Raw genomic sequence first — 16259 nt, forward strand, 5'->3', positions numbered from 1 at the left:
TCACTAACTACATATACAGTAGACTTAAGTGTGCTTACTCTACAACGTTTATAATTAGTTTCCTCGCGTGAGGAGGCCAGGTAAAATGATAGATTTAAACAGATTAAAAGTTTATTGAGAAAGATTGGGTACAAATTTCTGGGAAAGGAAAAGGAAAGGGAGAGAAAAATGTATGAAAACAGGACAATGGAGCATAGGTAGGGAATAAGTAAATATTTAAATAATTTATTACTCTGATCATGTCAAAAAGGCCACCTCGAGGACCAATTTGGCTGTAGTTTCATTTTTTTTTTTATTGAGAAACTTACATACGAGTAAAAATAAAGATGATGGAATAAAAAGATTAATTTAAAAAGGAATTCGCCGCAAGATAATATATATGATGGCGCTGCGGAAAAGGAATACAAATAACATAATAGGGACGAAAGTAATAACAAAGAGAGAGGGGGATGGAAAGAAATAACAAAAATATAGAGGTTATAAAGCAAAAGGTGTTACATGATGCGGTCAGTCCCTCTCCTTCCGAGATGTCTGCAGAAGCTTCAGAATAACAGACTCCTACAGACTTTCAGCATCAGTCTCCAGATTTATGTTCTGTTTAGTATGGTTTGTGTCAGTCTGCAATATTAACAGCACATTATACATAACTTTACTCAGCAGGCTGTTATGCAATATGACATCCTAGAAAACCATGATATCCCTTAGTATATTGCAAAAATAAATATATCTAGTCGCGTACTCTACTAAGAATCTACAATATCACAGCGTCAATAAGCATGACACACGTGGATAGATAAATAGTTTATTAGTCACAAAATACATAATGCACAAAGTAAATACTAAAGATTGATATTAAAAATTGTAAAAAGAGCCAGGAACAAAATGACTTAGCTGAAATACACATGCACATTGATGGTTTGATGGTCCACACACACACACACACGCCGTTATCCTGTCAGTCTCCTTCCCTTCCTCCATCCGCGGCACGGACACACGATAAGAAAGACATCTGAATAATGGGTACTCCAGGTTTGTGACTAATCTTTACTGATCAATCCGCAGCGTTGGCAATACAAATTTGCTGGATTGTTTGTGGTCTTACCTGTGTGGCTCATGTGGTGGGCGTCTCCACCTGGCAGATGGCTGGAAAATTCCAGTGTAGAGTTTTTTGAGTGTATTAAATCTTGTAGTGAAACATGGCTTACTGCTTGAGAGAGAGAGAGAGAGAGAGAGAGAGGAGGAGGAGGCTGTGACGCACCTCTCATGGGGCATGTGTATATTTCATGGAGGGAGACACAACACTTAACAGAGCAACACAAGCACCATAGATTTACATACCTGTTTGGCTCACAAAACCACTAGTTTGAGATAATCCTTTTGGTATTATTTTTTTTTTATGAGGTAGCACCTTCAGTGGGTCTTTTTTTTTTTTTTTTTTTTTTTACCTTTATTTTGTACCCCTTGACTAGAGCCCCTCTTGAGATAAAAAAAAAAAAAAAAAAAAATGGTTTACAGAGCCCGTCCTGGCTGGTGTGGGGAACACAATCCTCGTGCTGTCTGGGAAGGGTGGTGTTGGAAAGAGCACAGCCGCTGTCCAGCTGGCTGCCACCCTGAGGGCCAAGGGTCACCGGGTTGGGGTGCTGGATGTTGACCTGTGTGGCCCGTCAATCCCTCGCATGCTGGGGGTGGAGGGCCGGGATGTGCTCACCACTCCTGAAGGGTGCGTTGTTGCTGAACTGGTAATGACTTGACTTGTCTTTTGATGGAAAAGAAAGTGAGGAATATAGGATCCTTTCTTGCTATGCATAAGATAGTCTTGAAATTTTGACATTTTGATTTTAAATTAGATACTTATAGCTACTCTAGTCAGCTCAACAGAAGTTGGAGCAGAGAAGGATATCAAGACTGTATTAGTGTGCTTGATATCAAGGAGATACCAATAGTTTAGTTGGGGTGATCACTTTCTTTTTTTTTTTTTTTTCGTAACTGAAGATGACATTATTCCAGAAAATGGGTTCCAGTGAGTGTAGATGAAGAAGAAAGACTAAAGGTCCTTTCCATTGCTTTCTTCTTGGATTCCAAGAATGATGCTGTCATCTGGAGAGGACCAAAGAAAAATGGTGAGACTTTTGTATCTTCCTTCATGTTAACATTCATTTGCTGCACAACACACTATGAATATCAGAGTATGAGAATTTTGTATCTGAAATTCATGGAAGTTGGACACAAATATAATAGAAAAAGTTGATCATGTTTATTATTTGTATTCAAGAGAAGCATCAAAACATGTTGAAAACTAAAGTGACATATCTCTTGGTTCTTCTACCCTTACTACTTTTCAGGAATGGGATTTTTAACTTTTTTTTTTCACCCATCTTTATTTATTTATTTTTTTTTAATCTATCTGTACACCAGACAAGCAATCCCACACAGGGTGACAAGACAAAGCACCACACACTCATACATACATCATTCACACTCTTAGCCTCAGCAATCCCTGGTAGAAAAGGATAGTCTAGTCTTGTGAACAGTCCTACTAAATCTCTAGTACTTAGAAAAAACATTGTGATATAATTAGCACTGCAGTATTTTCTCTTCAAACATTTCATACTTATTTGTGTGTGCTTTTTTCTTTTTACCTGACATACTATTACTTACTACATATTTATCAGCCACATACTCCATTTGTGTAATTCACCTTCACTGTGCAGTCTCTTCCCTTACCCTGACCAGCCATTGTCAGTATCTCTCCTCACCCTACACAGCCATGATCAAGCAGCTGCTGACCAGTGTTGTATGGAATGTGGACTACCTCATCATTGACACTCCTCCGGGCACATCTGATGAACACATCTCAGTCATGGAAAACATTAGGCAAGTGTGTGTATGTGTGTGTGTGTGTATATTTACCTAGTGTTTTTACAGGAAAAGAACAGTGCTCATGCTGTCCTATCTCCATATCTATAAGCATGCAGCTTAGCTTTAAATTAATGAATATTCCTTGCTTGAACCACTGTTTCATCTAAATTGTTCCATACTTCTATGCTTCTATTCAGGAAACTGTATTTCTTGACCTCTTCTACATGCTGTCTTCTTTAATTTCATACCATGTACTCTTGTGTCTCTTGAGTTCCACACAAACATGTCTTCTTTGTCAACTTGGTCCATCCCCTTCAAAGTCCAGTATATAGCTGTCAGGTCTTCTCTTTCTCTTTACTGTAATGTTGGAAGCTCTAATATCTATTCTATCTTCACAAGATAAATCTCTTAAATTTGGAACCATTTTTGTTACTGCTCTTTGAATCCTTTCTATATTCCTTGTATCTTTCTTATTATGCGATGACCAAATAGTTGCAGTACATTCCAGTCTGGGTTGAATCATAGATTCTGTCAACTTTTTCATCATCTTTTCATCCATGTAAGTAAATGCCCTTTTCATCTTTCTTAGTAACTCATAGGTTCCCCCAACAATATTGTTTATATGTTTTCTGGTGATAAATTATTGCTTATTGTAATTCCCAAATCTTTTTCTTCTTTGGTTTTCTTAATTTCTACATCTCCCATGGTGTAGAATCTTGTCTGTCTTTTTTTGCTCTTTCCTATCTCAATCATCTTGTATTTCTTTGCATTAAATTCCATTTCCCATCTCTTACTCCACTCATGTATTTTATCCAGATCCTTCTGTAACATTCATGGTCCATGTTGTTTTCCACTCTTTTTCAACAGCTTCATGTCATCTGCAAATAAACTTATATAGCTGTCATCCTCATCCACCATGTCATTAATACATACTAGGAACATTACAGGGGCCAGAACTGTCCCCTGTGGAACTCCGCTTATAACTTTACACCATTCAGATTTTTCACCTTTAATGTTCTCATTTCTTTGTCCCTTAAGGAGTCTGTTATCCAGTCCAGTGTGTTGGCCTGCAAACCCCTTACATTTTAAATTTTCCATAACAATCTCTGGTGGGGTACTTTATCGAATGCCTTTTTTTTTAGATCTAAGTAGACACAGTCTGCCCAGCCATCCCTCTTTTGGATTATATCAGTTGCTCTACTGTAAAAACTCAATAAATTTGTGACACAAGATCTTCCACTTCTGAAACTAAACTGACATCCAGTCAATGTGTATGATTCTTCTTGGTACTTTGTCCACCTGTCTTTAACAGTCCTTTCACATATTCTTGCAACAACACTTGTTAGGGACACCAGTCTGTAATTTAGTGGTTCATCTTTATTACCTCCTTTGAAAATTGGCACTATATTGGCTCTTTCCCAGTCTAGATGGACTGTATACTATAGATATAGATCAGTATACTATGATGTTATGTATTATCTTTGCCAGTTGTTTGCTACATTCCTTCATTATCCACTTTGACACTCCATCCTGTTCCTTCATCATTTTCTTAACTTCTTGGGCATCTACTAGAGAGAGAGAGAGAGAGAGAGAGAGAGAGAGAGAGAGAGAGAGAGAGAGAGAGAGAGAGAGAGAGAGAGAGAGAGAGAGAGAGAGAGAGAGAGAGAGAGAGAGAGAGAGGTTATACTTTTGTGAACATAAGGGATATCACAGCTTCTTAAGTATTATTGAGAAGACTTTAACCTGATATAAGCTTGAGTGATGAAAATGCAAAACTGTTTGGGTCTTTTTTTCTTCACTTGAAGACTAACACTTCTATGCTGTCAAAATAATTCACCATTTTCCTGTTTTTCATGTATTTCTTATACTAGGTTAGAGTTCTCCCAATAGAGCGTGCTATTTGGTCCCCCAAGATGGTTTCTAGCAACTGTTCCTAGCCTTCATCCTACATTTTGTTGGATGAAAAAGTTTAGCTGCAATTAATTACAACTCAGCTTGAACTTCCTTTAGAGAAGACTCAGAAGAGTTATACCTAGTGATCTTTATCACAGGCATGCACCAGTGTTGGGAGCTGTGCTGGTCACCACACCACAGATGGTTGCTGTTGATGATGTCACAAGGGAGCTCACCTTCTGCAGGAGAACAGGGATCAGCATCCTTGGCATCATTGAGAACATGTCTGGCTTTGTCTGTCCCACCTGTTCCGTGAGTTCCTGTGCACACTTGTATCTATAGAGGGGTGGCTTGGAAAGAACTGAAGGTCAAAGCACACTAAGGCTTGCTTCATCTAGATATGTTTTATCCAGTATTCTGCTTGATCTGGATTGACAAACACCTCAGACTTGTTAAATCTTGCTATCATGTGATGCCTGGGCAAGCAAGTTAGTTTCAACCTTCTACATGCTGTCATTGTAGACTGTTCATCCATCAGGACCAGAGAGATGACTCCTCTCATAAAGTTCAACTTTAGAAATGGATAACTTTTTCTGTCAATGATAAGGAGACCATTCTTTGTTATGTATTTGTTGTTTTGAGAAATCATCTGCATTTTAATCTCTTGGAAAATTTTACATCTTGAAACATAATATTTTTTGCATATCTCTTGTTCATATAAGGCACTCTTTTTTCCATGAGCAGAGAGGAGTAGCAGAATGAAAGTTTGAGATATGCTAGGGATGTAACACTGCATACCAGAATAATTAATAAGATGTAGTTGTTGAATTTTATGAAAAGAATTTGGAATCCATTATGAACAGATGTTTATTTTCAGTTGTTAAAATTTAGCTGCCACACACTAATGTAAAATATATTAATGAATAATTTTGTTGGTCCAGGAATGCAGCAACATCCTTGCCAGTGGTGGCGGGGAACAGCTGGCTGAAAAGGCAAAAGTCACATTTCTAGGCCGCATTCCCATTGACCCAACACTGTCCCGGTGCACTGAGGAGGGACTCAACTATATTGACAAATTTGCAAATTCACCCATCTGCCAGATCTACCACTCCATCATCACCAAGCTGACAAGGCAAACAGATGAAGAGATGGAAGTAGAAAAATAACAAGTCAGTGATTTGTTTCACCTTTTTCTCATTTTCTTCTGTTATGAGACCTTTTGGAGCAATACAGTGGAACCTCAATTACCGAATGCCTCCCTTTCCAAACAATTCAGTTTTCAAACGAAATTTTGAACTCATAATTGCTTTGGTTGCCTTATCATTATTTGGTTCTTAAACAAAGTTATTCAATTTCAAATAATTAAAGACAAAGGAAAGACTGCTGTTTATTACAAATTTAGTATCTATAAATATTTCCTTCATTTTTATATATTTGGAGGAGAGACATGGTGGGTAAGACAGTAATTCAATCTTTGAAAAAAGTTAAATGTGATACTGTTGAAGTGCCTTGATGTAAACAAACAATTTTTTGGCATTCAGGAGTAATCCTGAACCACCTGTGGCTCTCTTAATAACCCCACAACCCCATCGCAACTGCATTTTCCCATTAGCTTTTCCCAGCAGCAAGATGTCTAAGTGTTATGAACACCTTCATTTTGGCAGTGAGTTGCTCCTCTCTGTGTCACTCTGTAAGGTTTTCCTTCATTAGATTGGTGATATACATAGAAAACATCTGCACAGCCTAAACAGTATCTTCTGATGAGTTCTGTCACTAAGTTCATTCAATACATCCTTTGTGGATAAATAATTTCTGAGCTGGGTATGTTGTGGAGCAGCCATTATGGCAGTGAGAGTGTCTGTCATAAGCCACAAAGACTGGGTGGACAGGTGTCTGGGAACTGATTAATCAGTTTTACATTGATTCCTATGGGGAAAATAGTTTTGTTTCCAAACATTTTGGATTTTGAATGGCATTCAGGAATTAATTAAGTTCAAGAACTGAGGTTCCAGTGTAATTACTTTTTAAATTTATTGTTTGTCACTTTGGATGTACGAGTATGTAGCCAGCTGTGCTATGTCTAAGCTCTTGGGGTGTAGTAGGATGATCCACAAGACTATCCCTTTCTATCAGGGGCTGACGGGGTTAAGGGTATGAATGATTGTGTGTGTGTGTGTGTGTGTGTGTGTGTGTGTGGGGGGGGGTACTCTGTCTAGGCCACCTAGTGTGGGATTCCCAGCCTGGGATATAGGTAGATAGATAAAAAGATAGACATATACTTTGGGCACAAACTTATTAGGACCTCCTCTTTCATTCTTTGACAAGACAGTACAGCTGTAATCCAGAATACTGTTTGGATACTGAGAGAGCATTACTGAGCACCTGGTGAGTGATTAAGAAATGTGTTTAAGCTTCATAACTTTCAATAATGTTTCCTAAATTCAATCATTAAGGAGGCTTGGGTGTTGCAAGGCCACTAAGACCAGGGTTGTGTTTCAGCCAAGACATTCACCATATGACTGTCTTTTACACACACAGGGGTGATACTGCTGGTACTTGTATAAAATCCTTTAATGTAAAATAAAACAGTAACAGAGTTTTTACAATATATAAATGTTTGTGGTAAACATACGTCTTTTTTTTCTCAAGCATTAAAAAATGGCATTGTTCCTATTTTTTTTGTGTGTTGCCTTAAGTGATTTTCATAACAAAGTTCACAGTAACTGTTTGATTATACAGCAGATTAAAGTATAATGCTGCTGGGCCCTGCATGAGTCAATAACTTTAACATTGCAGAATTACAGAACAACTCATGAAAAGAGGGAAGGTATGATAAACTTACTTCAGTTCTTATAACAGCCTATTTGCTTTGTACTGCAATGAATGATTTCTTATTTTACTAAATGGCGAGACTGGATATATATTAAAAATCTTACACACACACACACCCTAAAACATGCAGCACATGTAAATATATTCCACACAGCCATCCTTATGCACATTATTATAACATTTAACAACAAAGTCAATGAGGAACAACTGTAACTTAGCACCAGTCTGTACACATTATGCAGATTACATTATGCAGATCAAGACTGAGACTCTTGAGCCTAAAACATCCTACACTAAGACCTGGTGCACATGTCTCTGAACCCAGAGATGAGGCAGTCAATTTGGTACCAGGCTGTGTCCAGCATGCCATCTGAGAGGTTAAAAGTCCCAAGCTGATTTGCTAACTGCTTGCTCGGTGTGAAGGATTCAACCTTGTGGAATGAAGAATGCACGGGAGTCTCAACCACAGGAATGACATCTCCTTTGAACATCTTCACAGGAGTTTCTAAAATGGGTCTGTTGTAAGTGGAATCTGAATTTCTGATGAGACTTGGAGGGAGCATTTTGTGTCTGTCTGAATCACTTGCTCCATTACCAGACTCCAACTTTCCCAGATAAGTGCAAGGCAACATGTCTTGATTCCTGTTGGAAGAGTAGGAATGGAACATACTTGGAGAACTGATATACAGGGACCTCTTTATCCCAAGGTTATGCAAGGTGATGCCAGAGCCGACAGTGGGGGTGAGGTCCATGGCAGCACTGACACCTGTATGCTGGATATCGATTTCTACCTTTGTGGCTCGGCGGTTTTCAGAATACTCAGGGCGGGGAATTAGGTTGGCAGCTGTTGTGTCACCCCCCAGGGGCATGGGGTGGTCTGTGGTGTTCTCTGGGCCAGGAGACTTCTGCACCATGACCCATATCCTCTGGACACCACATGGCTGATTCATTACCTTCAGCAAGGCCTCGTTTGTAACTAGATTCCTGAAAGAATATTACTTGTAGACGTAAGGTATATTGATGGTACATGAGGGATATTGCAACTAACGTGTTATTCAGTTTATTTGCAAATTTAAATAGCAATTCAGATGTTAAAAAACAATGGCACAAATGAATACATTGCTCAGGCTATATTGGAAGGAAGTCAGAATGAAAGAGAATGGTAAGTTGACATTAAAAGGAATTAATTTCCCTTCTAACAATGAGAGAGTTGGTGACATATATAAGCTACCCTTGTTGTTAATATGGTTCCTGCTCTTGAAAATTATGACTATTTATGGCACAACAATAAACTTTAATAACACTGCTGGAGCATCTCTTAAGCTGTTTTACCTGAAGAGTTTCAAGCCTGTGTTGTGGGCCTTGGCAGGCTGTGTGCTGGACTGACTGGAGTAGCCTTCAGGCAGCCTGATGAGGTAGCTCTCCCGACCCGTCATCACTGAGCTTCCGAGTATTATGTTGACCCCTTGGACGCTGCCACTTTTAAGTTCATTGTGTAAACTCTGCAAAAAAATAAATCTGCAGTGATCTCTAATGATTAATGATATCCAAGATCTAATTCCTGCAATGGGTGCATTATGCAAGTGATGTGAAATGGCAGTCAGCAGCAGTAAGAAATTCAGGAGTATTTGTAGTCTTCACTCAAATCACATTTACAATGACCATGTCAGTTCTCACCTCTTTCAAGGAGTTAAAATTTTGCAGAAATTTGTCTACTTTACACAACCACTGCAGTCTCTTCCTTTGTAATTTATGTTTCATAATTTCTTCCTTTCTGGAAATCTGCAAGACAAAGAAATTAGAATTATTATAAAGATATTTAACTGATATAACGTAATATATATATATATATATATATATATATATATATATATATATATATATATATATATATATATATATATATATATATATATATATATATATATGTACATATTCTATTATGAAGATAAGAAAATTGATATCAGGGAGATGAAGTCAGCAATAACTCTGATTTGTAAGTCCTCTTAATCATTCCGGTTTTTTAGTATGACTGCAACTGTGTAGCAGTCCGAAGGCAAAAACTATGATTATAAAAATCCACCACAATAATATTTACAAAACTAATGTCTATTATGAAAATGTGGATGGCCAGTAAATTGATTCTTTACCCCTCCCCCCAAAAAAAAACTAACATGATAAGAAAGAGAAAAAAGTGTACACCTGAGGTATTTAAGAGTCAAGCAGCACTGGCTCACCTTGTTCTGGCGGGCGTGTGGTGGCAGCGCGGCGTCCCTGAGATATGCCTGGCTGCGTGACCGCTGTAGCCTGGCCTCTCTCTCCAGGGCATCGAAGGGCACGGGGATCTGGCAGCGCTGGTACAGGATGTGCTTGACCAGCGCCTCCACCACCCCAGCACACGCCCCCACACCCAGGGCAGTATCCGAGGTGACGGTGACGGCCACGGGTTCCCTGCACCTCGCCCCCCGGCTCTCCGCTGCGGCGGGAGGCACGAGCCGTTTCATGGCTCAGCTCTGCAGGTATGTTCTCTTGGTTTAAAGGCACATTCACCTGATGATGACGATGATTCTTGTGGTGGGATTGTCTTTGCTACGGCTCCCGATCTTGATTTTGATTTTGATGATACAGGTAGTAATGGGAGTGATTCTGCTATTTTGTTGTAGAGGTTGTCAGTTTAGATTTAGATTCATTAATTTCATCAATTTCACTTTTGATCCCTTGATTGCGTATATCACAATTTGAAAAAGCGTCACTGTCGAGAAATAAACAGTCAGTATCTGGAAATTAGTAGGCTAAAGTTATTTCCATGATATCAAAATATAATAAACAAGTAAATCAGATTGAAATTGCCCCCATTATTATATTAAAATGCGAAATCCCCATTCAGAGCAGCGCTTTTGAGTACCAGCGCAAATCTAGTATGGTATCGAGGCAAACCCAAACAAACAAAGAACGGGACAGGGAAGGCACACGAAGGAAGCACCAATCTTTACCAACCAGCGAGGCTCCGATAGAGTGTCTGCCTCTGTGATCACACTCCAGCACATGCACACAACTCAGTCCAGGTAAGGAAGGTGGTGTGATTGTGAGATATTAATGATAAAGAGGTTTTCTTGAGGTGTGTTTGTGTTACGCAATACTTGGGATGGACTCTGAAACACTGGATGACCTTAGCAATACTTGAGATGGCCTTAGTGACACATTGAATGACCTCAGCAGTTTACCTATTTACTTAAGTGTCTTCTGAATGCAGACCTCAGGTGATAGATCTATTATTATCGTTGAATATTTGGTCATAGTGAATATTACTTTGAAGGTTGGGGGAGCTAGAAGTACGTCGTGACCTCAGCAACACTTTGGATGACCTCTCAGCTAGGTGGCTTCTTTTCCTTTGAGTGCAGGGCAGTTTTCCTTTTCATAGTTTTTTTTTTTTTTTTTTCCATTGCAGGACTTTTTTTCCCACTTGGATCCTTTCCATTCTGAGTGCATGACATTTTTCCCTTGCGGACACTTATTTTGTATTAGAGAGAGAGGGGCACAATTGTGAACAAAAACAGTACCTGCTGGTCTCCACTGTCAGAGGCACAATATAGTAGCTATGTGTTTGTGGTTGGTGCAGAGGAGATAGTTGTGGTTTCTGTCCTCACCCTTAATGCTACATAATGTAAAAGTCAATCCAACAAACGCCTTTGATAAGTAAGAATTAAGTATATATGCTAATTTATTTTCAAGATTAAACTTTTTTTTCAGAATGGACAATAAAGATGTTCTCTTCACTAAGAAGATGAGAATTGTTACAAGAGAAATCCACGGTGTTAGTGATGCACTGATAAATGCAAAAATTGGCTTTGGTAAGAAATGCAAAGTTTTCTGTCTTGAGAGAGAGAGAGAGACTTATATTTGAATAATGAATTTTCTTTTGTTAACAGTCTAAGAAAGAGAGATATTAAATTTGTTTAGTAATTGTGATACACTGATCTGTAACATGCCTCTGCAGCCATGTCTGCTGACCGGGTGTGGGCGGAAGGTCTGCTTGTGTTTTACGAGGTGTTCCTGTACCTGGAGGGGGCCCTGGACCGCTACTCTCACACCCTCATTGGGGAGGTGGACATCCCTGGCATGAGGAGGAAAGAGGCATTTGAAAAGGTATCAAGCAGAAATAAATAGTAACAAAAATTTTATGTTAATGTAATATTAGGCACATTTACTTAGAGGTGTTCTAGTGCAGAACACAAGGATCTTCTGTACTGAGAGGTGTTCCAGTGCAGGACACTAAGATCTTCTGTACTGGTTTCATGATCTTTTGATGGGTTGTAGTGTTCCAGAATGATGCATATTCTTCTCCTCATGTTGAGAAAAAAAACATTCACTGACAATTAAATAACTTTGCAGGACTTGGCCTACTATTTGGGTGCTGACTGGAAGGAAGGCTATGCCCTTCGGGAAAGTGTGCAGCAGTATCTGAAGCACCTGGAGAAGCTAGAGGAAGAGAATCCATACCTGCTGCTGGCCTATGTATACCACCTGTACATGGGACTTCTCTCTGGTGGTCAGATCCTGCGCCGCAAGAGAGCTCTTCTGCAGAAGCTCAAATTCTCAAGAAAGGTAATATTATTTTTCTTATTCTTCATCTTTGTTCCTTATCTTCTTTGTCTTCTTCCTCTTCCTGTACTACTACTACTACTACTACTACTACTACTACTACTACTACTACTACTACTACTACTACTACTACTACTACTACTACTACTACTTCTTCTTCTTCTTCTTCTTCTTCTTCTTCTTCTTCTTCTTCTTCTTCTTCTTCTTCTTCTTCTTCTTCTTCTTCTTCTTCTTCTTCTTCTTCTTCTTCTTCTTCTTCTTCTTCTTTTCTTCTTCTTCTTCTTCTTCTTCTTCTTCTTCTTCTTCTTCTTCTTCTTCTTCTTCTTCTTCTTCTTCTTCTTCTTCTTCTTCTTCTTCTTCTACTACTACTACTACTACTACTACTACTACTACTACTACTACTACTACTACTACTACTACTACTACTACTACTACTACTCTCTCTCTCTCTCTCTCTCTCTCTCTCTCTCTCTCTCTCTCTCTCTCTCTCTCTCTCTCTCTCTCTCTCTCTCTCTCTCTCTCTCTCTCTCTCTCTCTCTCTCTCTCTCTCTCTCTCTCTCTCATTATAATGAAAGTGAGATTTTTTTTATGGTGAAGAAGATATAGACATGGTTTCAAATATAAGTCTTGAAGGTATCTTATGAACTTATAATTTGCAGGAGTCATTAGAGGGTCTTGCTGTCACTGAAATAGAAGGTTCTGTTAGCAAGATGAAGAAGGAAATGACAGATGCCATGAATCGCATTGCTGAGGCTGTGGATGAGGACTTAAGACAGAGGTTGCTGGAGGAGAGCAAGATGGTGTTTGTGTTGAATAATAACATGGTGCACTCCATAGAGGGTGCTGGTGCTGTGGTGACCTTCAAGATCATCAAGTTTGGGATCTGCGGAGCTCTGGCAGTGTTGCTCTTTACGTACATCAGGAAGTTTTGGATTGGTTAGGATGTATGCTCAATTGTGTTCTCTAGTTTTTATTGTATTAGAACATTTGGATCTGTTAATTAGTCTCTGGTGTGGATATAGAAGATATTTTAACCACAGATCATATATCACAATTATGATTCATGCTCCAAGCTTATTTTTCTCAGAGGCAGAAAATATATTTACCACAAAGCGTCTACCACAGTTATAATTCATGCTACAAACTTTTTTATTCTTAGAGAAAACATTTTTACCACAAACCATCCACCACAGTCATAGTTTGTTCATACTGCAAGCTCATTTTTCTCAGAAGCCCATATATTTATTTATCTATCCTTATACCAAACTGAGATCCCCCCTTAAAAGAAGCTATTCAAAACAAGACCACCATCTCCATGTAGGAATAAAGATACAAACAGTGTGGTTTCCATTCCTCTCAGTGTCCCTTTCAGTCACCTTTTACAATACACTGAGTAATTTTTTCACTCCAACAAGGCAGCCAGGCCTTGACCCTCTTACTACACCTGCATACTTATTAATAAGAATTACCATATTTCCAGCTGGTAGCAGTGCTGGTAATCAAATTTTGAATAATCATACATGTAATTATTCATGGATGAAGAATTAGTATGGTGAGTGGTTTCATAATTTAATTGATTTTTTTATTATTATTGTTATTTTTTTAATCATCCCCAATACAACCTTAAAGTTTTGTCCTACGCTTAAACTTTGTTCATCTCATTGTTGACTTGTATCATTGCTGTGTTGGGAGAATTGTATCATGTTAACAGTATTTCAAGCATTCACTCCTTGAAAATGGATCAAACTTAAGGATTTATCACCATAGGATTGTGTCATAGGCTGTGGCAGGATTGGTGGAGCTAACATGCCAAGGAACCTAACCAGTCTTCCTTACATGAAATCAAACTTTGTCCACATTGATGAGCTGCCAGGTTGTAAATATGTATATTTCATTTATGTATAGCATGTAAATGTAACATTAAACCAACATTTGTATTGCAATTCAATTCTGTATTGCAGTTTACAGTATTAGCATTACTTCCTTGCCAAAAAAAAGTTGAAGACAATTATCTTTTTATAATTGGTGTGGTGGTCATCCTTTCCCAGCAGCAGCAAATGACCCAGCGATCGACATGCAGGTAACATTCCCATGAAACACTGAAACATCCATTAAGATCTTCATACACTAGCAGTCATAATTGTGCAACATGGTGGTTGCACAAAGTTCAGTCATTGGTTTTGGCCACACACTAGTAATGGGATAGTGCAATCATCAGTTGCATGTGCTTCATCCAGTCCAGATGAGTAGGGAGGCTACATGCATTGTTATTATCCTTGCCCATGAAAGCATGGAACCAAAGTAGAAAGGTGTGGATGAAGGACTGGCTGAAAAAAAAAAAAAAAAAAAAGTGAATTCCTCCACGACAGCCGTGTAGACTACAAAAATTTCCAACGTATGGGCAAGGAAACGCTCTGATTTGTTGGGAAAGGTTATGCCTAACCAAACATACATAGTGAGAAAATAGTTTTCTTTACCTGTAGTATTCCGCAATTTGTGTAACTCCAGTTTCTCCTTGATAGTGTGTAGATATCTCAAAAATAAGTAAATGGCAATAACACTATCATGGGAAGCAGAATAAAACGTATAATTGTTACTTGTCTCAGTGAAGGCAGACAGACAACCAGTTGAGTGGTAATGGATGAAAAGAAAACGAAAATGTAAATCTGTAGATTCAGTAATTGCTGCATCAGTGTTAATGCTTACAATTTTTGTTCTTTTGGCCTTCAGACCATGGTTCACCTAGGCAAAGATCAGTGGATTCACCTTAGTCACATCATTAGATTAGGTGGCAGAGTATGAGAAAAGTGGCATACGGAAATTTGTTCGGAATTATGTGGTTGAAGGTAAGTTATGCTTCCTTGCCCCTCATTTTACGGCTGTGCATAACCTTCTTCCCATTTCAGGGCGATGCACCTCTTTGAATAACTAGACAAACTGGTAACATATTGATAAAAAAAAAAGTATAAGCACTAAAAAAAAAAAAAAGAAAAAAAAAGAAAGAATGGGTTTATGATAATATGATGATGCATAAAATGTTGGTAAGGCAACATACATTTAACTAACACCTATTTAATATAATATTAACGTACACATAGCATGATGGTTGTTTGATTATAATCTGAAGTCAAAAGTATAGTCCGAACGTTTGTATTTTGCCGGTGAGTAAGATTAACCAAGTCTGCCACGCGTACGAACAGGACAGATGGGGTATGGAGTGTGATCTTTGCTAATAATCTTTCTTATACTGTAGTTTATGTATGGTCATCAATATGTGGTATTGTTTGGTATAACGGTTATAATATTACTGATGTTCAATAATTTAGAAGTGCCTAATTTAGCATCATGGCTATAATGAACAGTTGATCCCATGCATGTGTGTGAGTAGTGGGTACTGGACCTGGTTAAGTGGGATTCTGGATATGTTTAGGACAAGAATATAATTATCATCTTAACGTCATGACAAGAATATGGGTTCGTTAGTGAGGTTTCAAGACACTTATCCTTCAATTTTTGACTGCCGCTTTGAACCCTTTTCTGGGACTAGCATCTCAGTGCTTTTTTTTATTTTATTTTTTTTTTTCTAGGGGGATTTTTGTTGCCCTTGGCCAGTGCCCGTCCTATATATATATATATATATATATATATATATATATATATATATATATATATATATATATATATATATATATATATATATATATATATATATATATATTGTATCAATATATTCGTCCGACATGTAAGTGTCGGTACACTATTGAACCAGAGAGAAATCTCGCTCACCTTATCGCTGAACACAAGGGAGTCTCGGCTCGTACCAGACATCCACTCTCACTCTTCTTCCCTATTCGCTCACATTATATTGAATGTAATCATCCATTTATAAAAGATAATTTCAAAATTTTGAAGAAAGCAAGCTTCCGAAGTGAAGTTAAATGACTTGAATCCCTATATATCAAGTATATGAAGCCTGACCTCAACAACCAGAATACTTGCTCCATTTTTATTGCAACATATTTCACTGACAACGAAGCAATAGTAATTTGTCATTAAAACTCTATACAGTCAAT

General features: G+C 38.2%; 3 protein-coding genes and 1 long non-coding RNA gene across 7 annotated transcripts; 2 read left to right on the forward strand and 2 right to left on the reverse strand.

Moving 5' to 3' along the window:
- The first annotated feature begins 876 nt into the window (after positions 1-876).
- LOC135104103 (cytosolic Fe-S cluster assembly factor NUBP2 homolog) lies at positions 877-9118 on the forward strand. 3 transcript variants are annotated; one of them, XM_064011068.1, is made up of 7 exons: positions 877-1029; positions 1516-1720; positions 2008-2120; positions 2766-2874; positions 4911-5064; positions 5694-5921; positions 8954-9118. In XM_064011068.1, exons 1-6 carry the CDS (start codon positions 1017-1019, stop codon positions 5916-5918), a joined length of 819 nt encoding a protein of 272 aa, XP_063867138.1. In that variant the 5' UTR covers positions 877-1016; the 3' UTR covers positions 5919-5921; positions 8954-9118. The 3 variants fall into 3 exon arrangements, with proteins under 3 accessions (XP_063867138.1, XP_063867137.1, XP_063867139.1); XM_064011067.1 differs by lacking the exon at positions 8954-9118 and having other exon boundaries at positions 5694-7421; XM_064011069.1 differs by lacking the exon at positions 8954-9118 and having other exon boundaries at positions 910-1020; positions 5694-7421.
- Positions 7308-10424, reverse strand: LOC135104102 (uncharacterized). Of its 2 annotated transcripts, XM_064011065.1 has the most exons (5): positions 9822-10424; positions 9262-9366; positions 8917-9086; positions 8376-8568; positions 8030-8226 (listed from the first exon to the last, which is right to left on the reverse strand). In XM_064011065.1, the coding sequence occupies exons 1-5, from the start codon at positions 10086-10088 to the stop codon at positions 8176-8178; spliced, it is 786 nt and encodes a 261-aa protein (XP_063867135.1). In that variant the 5' UTR covers positions 10089-10424; the 3' UTR covers positions 8030-8175. The 2 variants fall into 2 exon arrangements, with proteins under 2 accessions (XP_063867134.1, XP_063867135.1); XM_064011064.1 differs by having other exon boundaries at positions 7308-8568; positions 9822-10416.
- LOC135104104 (heme oxygenase 1-like) lies at positions 9823-14195 on the forward strand. Its single transcript, XM_064011070.1, has 6 exons — positions 9823-10103; positions 10472-10649; positions 11335-11435; positions 11582-11730; positions 11977-12189; positions 12846-14195. Exons 2-6 carry the CDS (start codon positions 10630-10632, stop codon positions 13125-13127), a joined length of 765 nt encoding a protein of 254 aa, XP_063867140.1. The 5' UTR covers positions 9823-10103; positions 10472-10629; the 3' UTR covers positions 13128-14195.
- LOC135104105 (uncharacterized) lies at positions 14118-15391 on the reverse strand. The gene is made up of 2 exons (XR_010270302.1): positions 14664-15391; positions 14118-14513 (listed from the first exon to the last, which is right to left on the reverse strand). It is a non-coding gene; the product is annotated as an uncharacterized LOC135104105 (long non-coding RNA).
- Between the last annotated feature and the right edge of the window lie 868 nt (positions 15392-16259).

The sequence above is a fragment of the Scylla paramamosain genome, chromosome 10 (assembly GCF_035594125.1).
Source record: "Scylla paramamosain isolate STU-SP2022 chromosome 10, ASM3559412v1, whole genome shotgun sequence".
Classification (NCBI taxonomy): domain Eukaryota; kingdom Metazoa; phylum Arthropoda; class Malacostraca; order Decapoda; family Portunidae; genus Scylla; species Scylla paramamosain.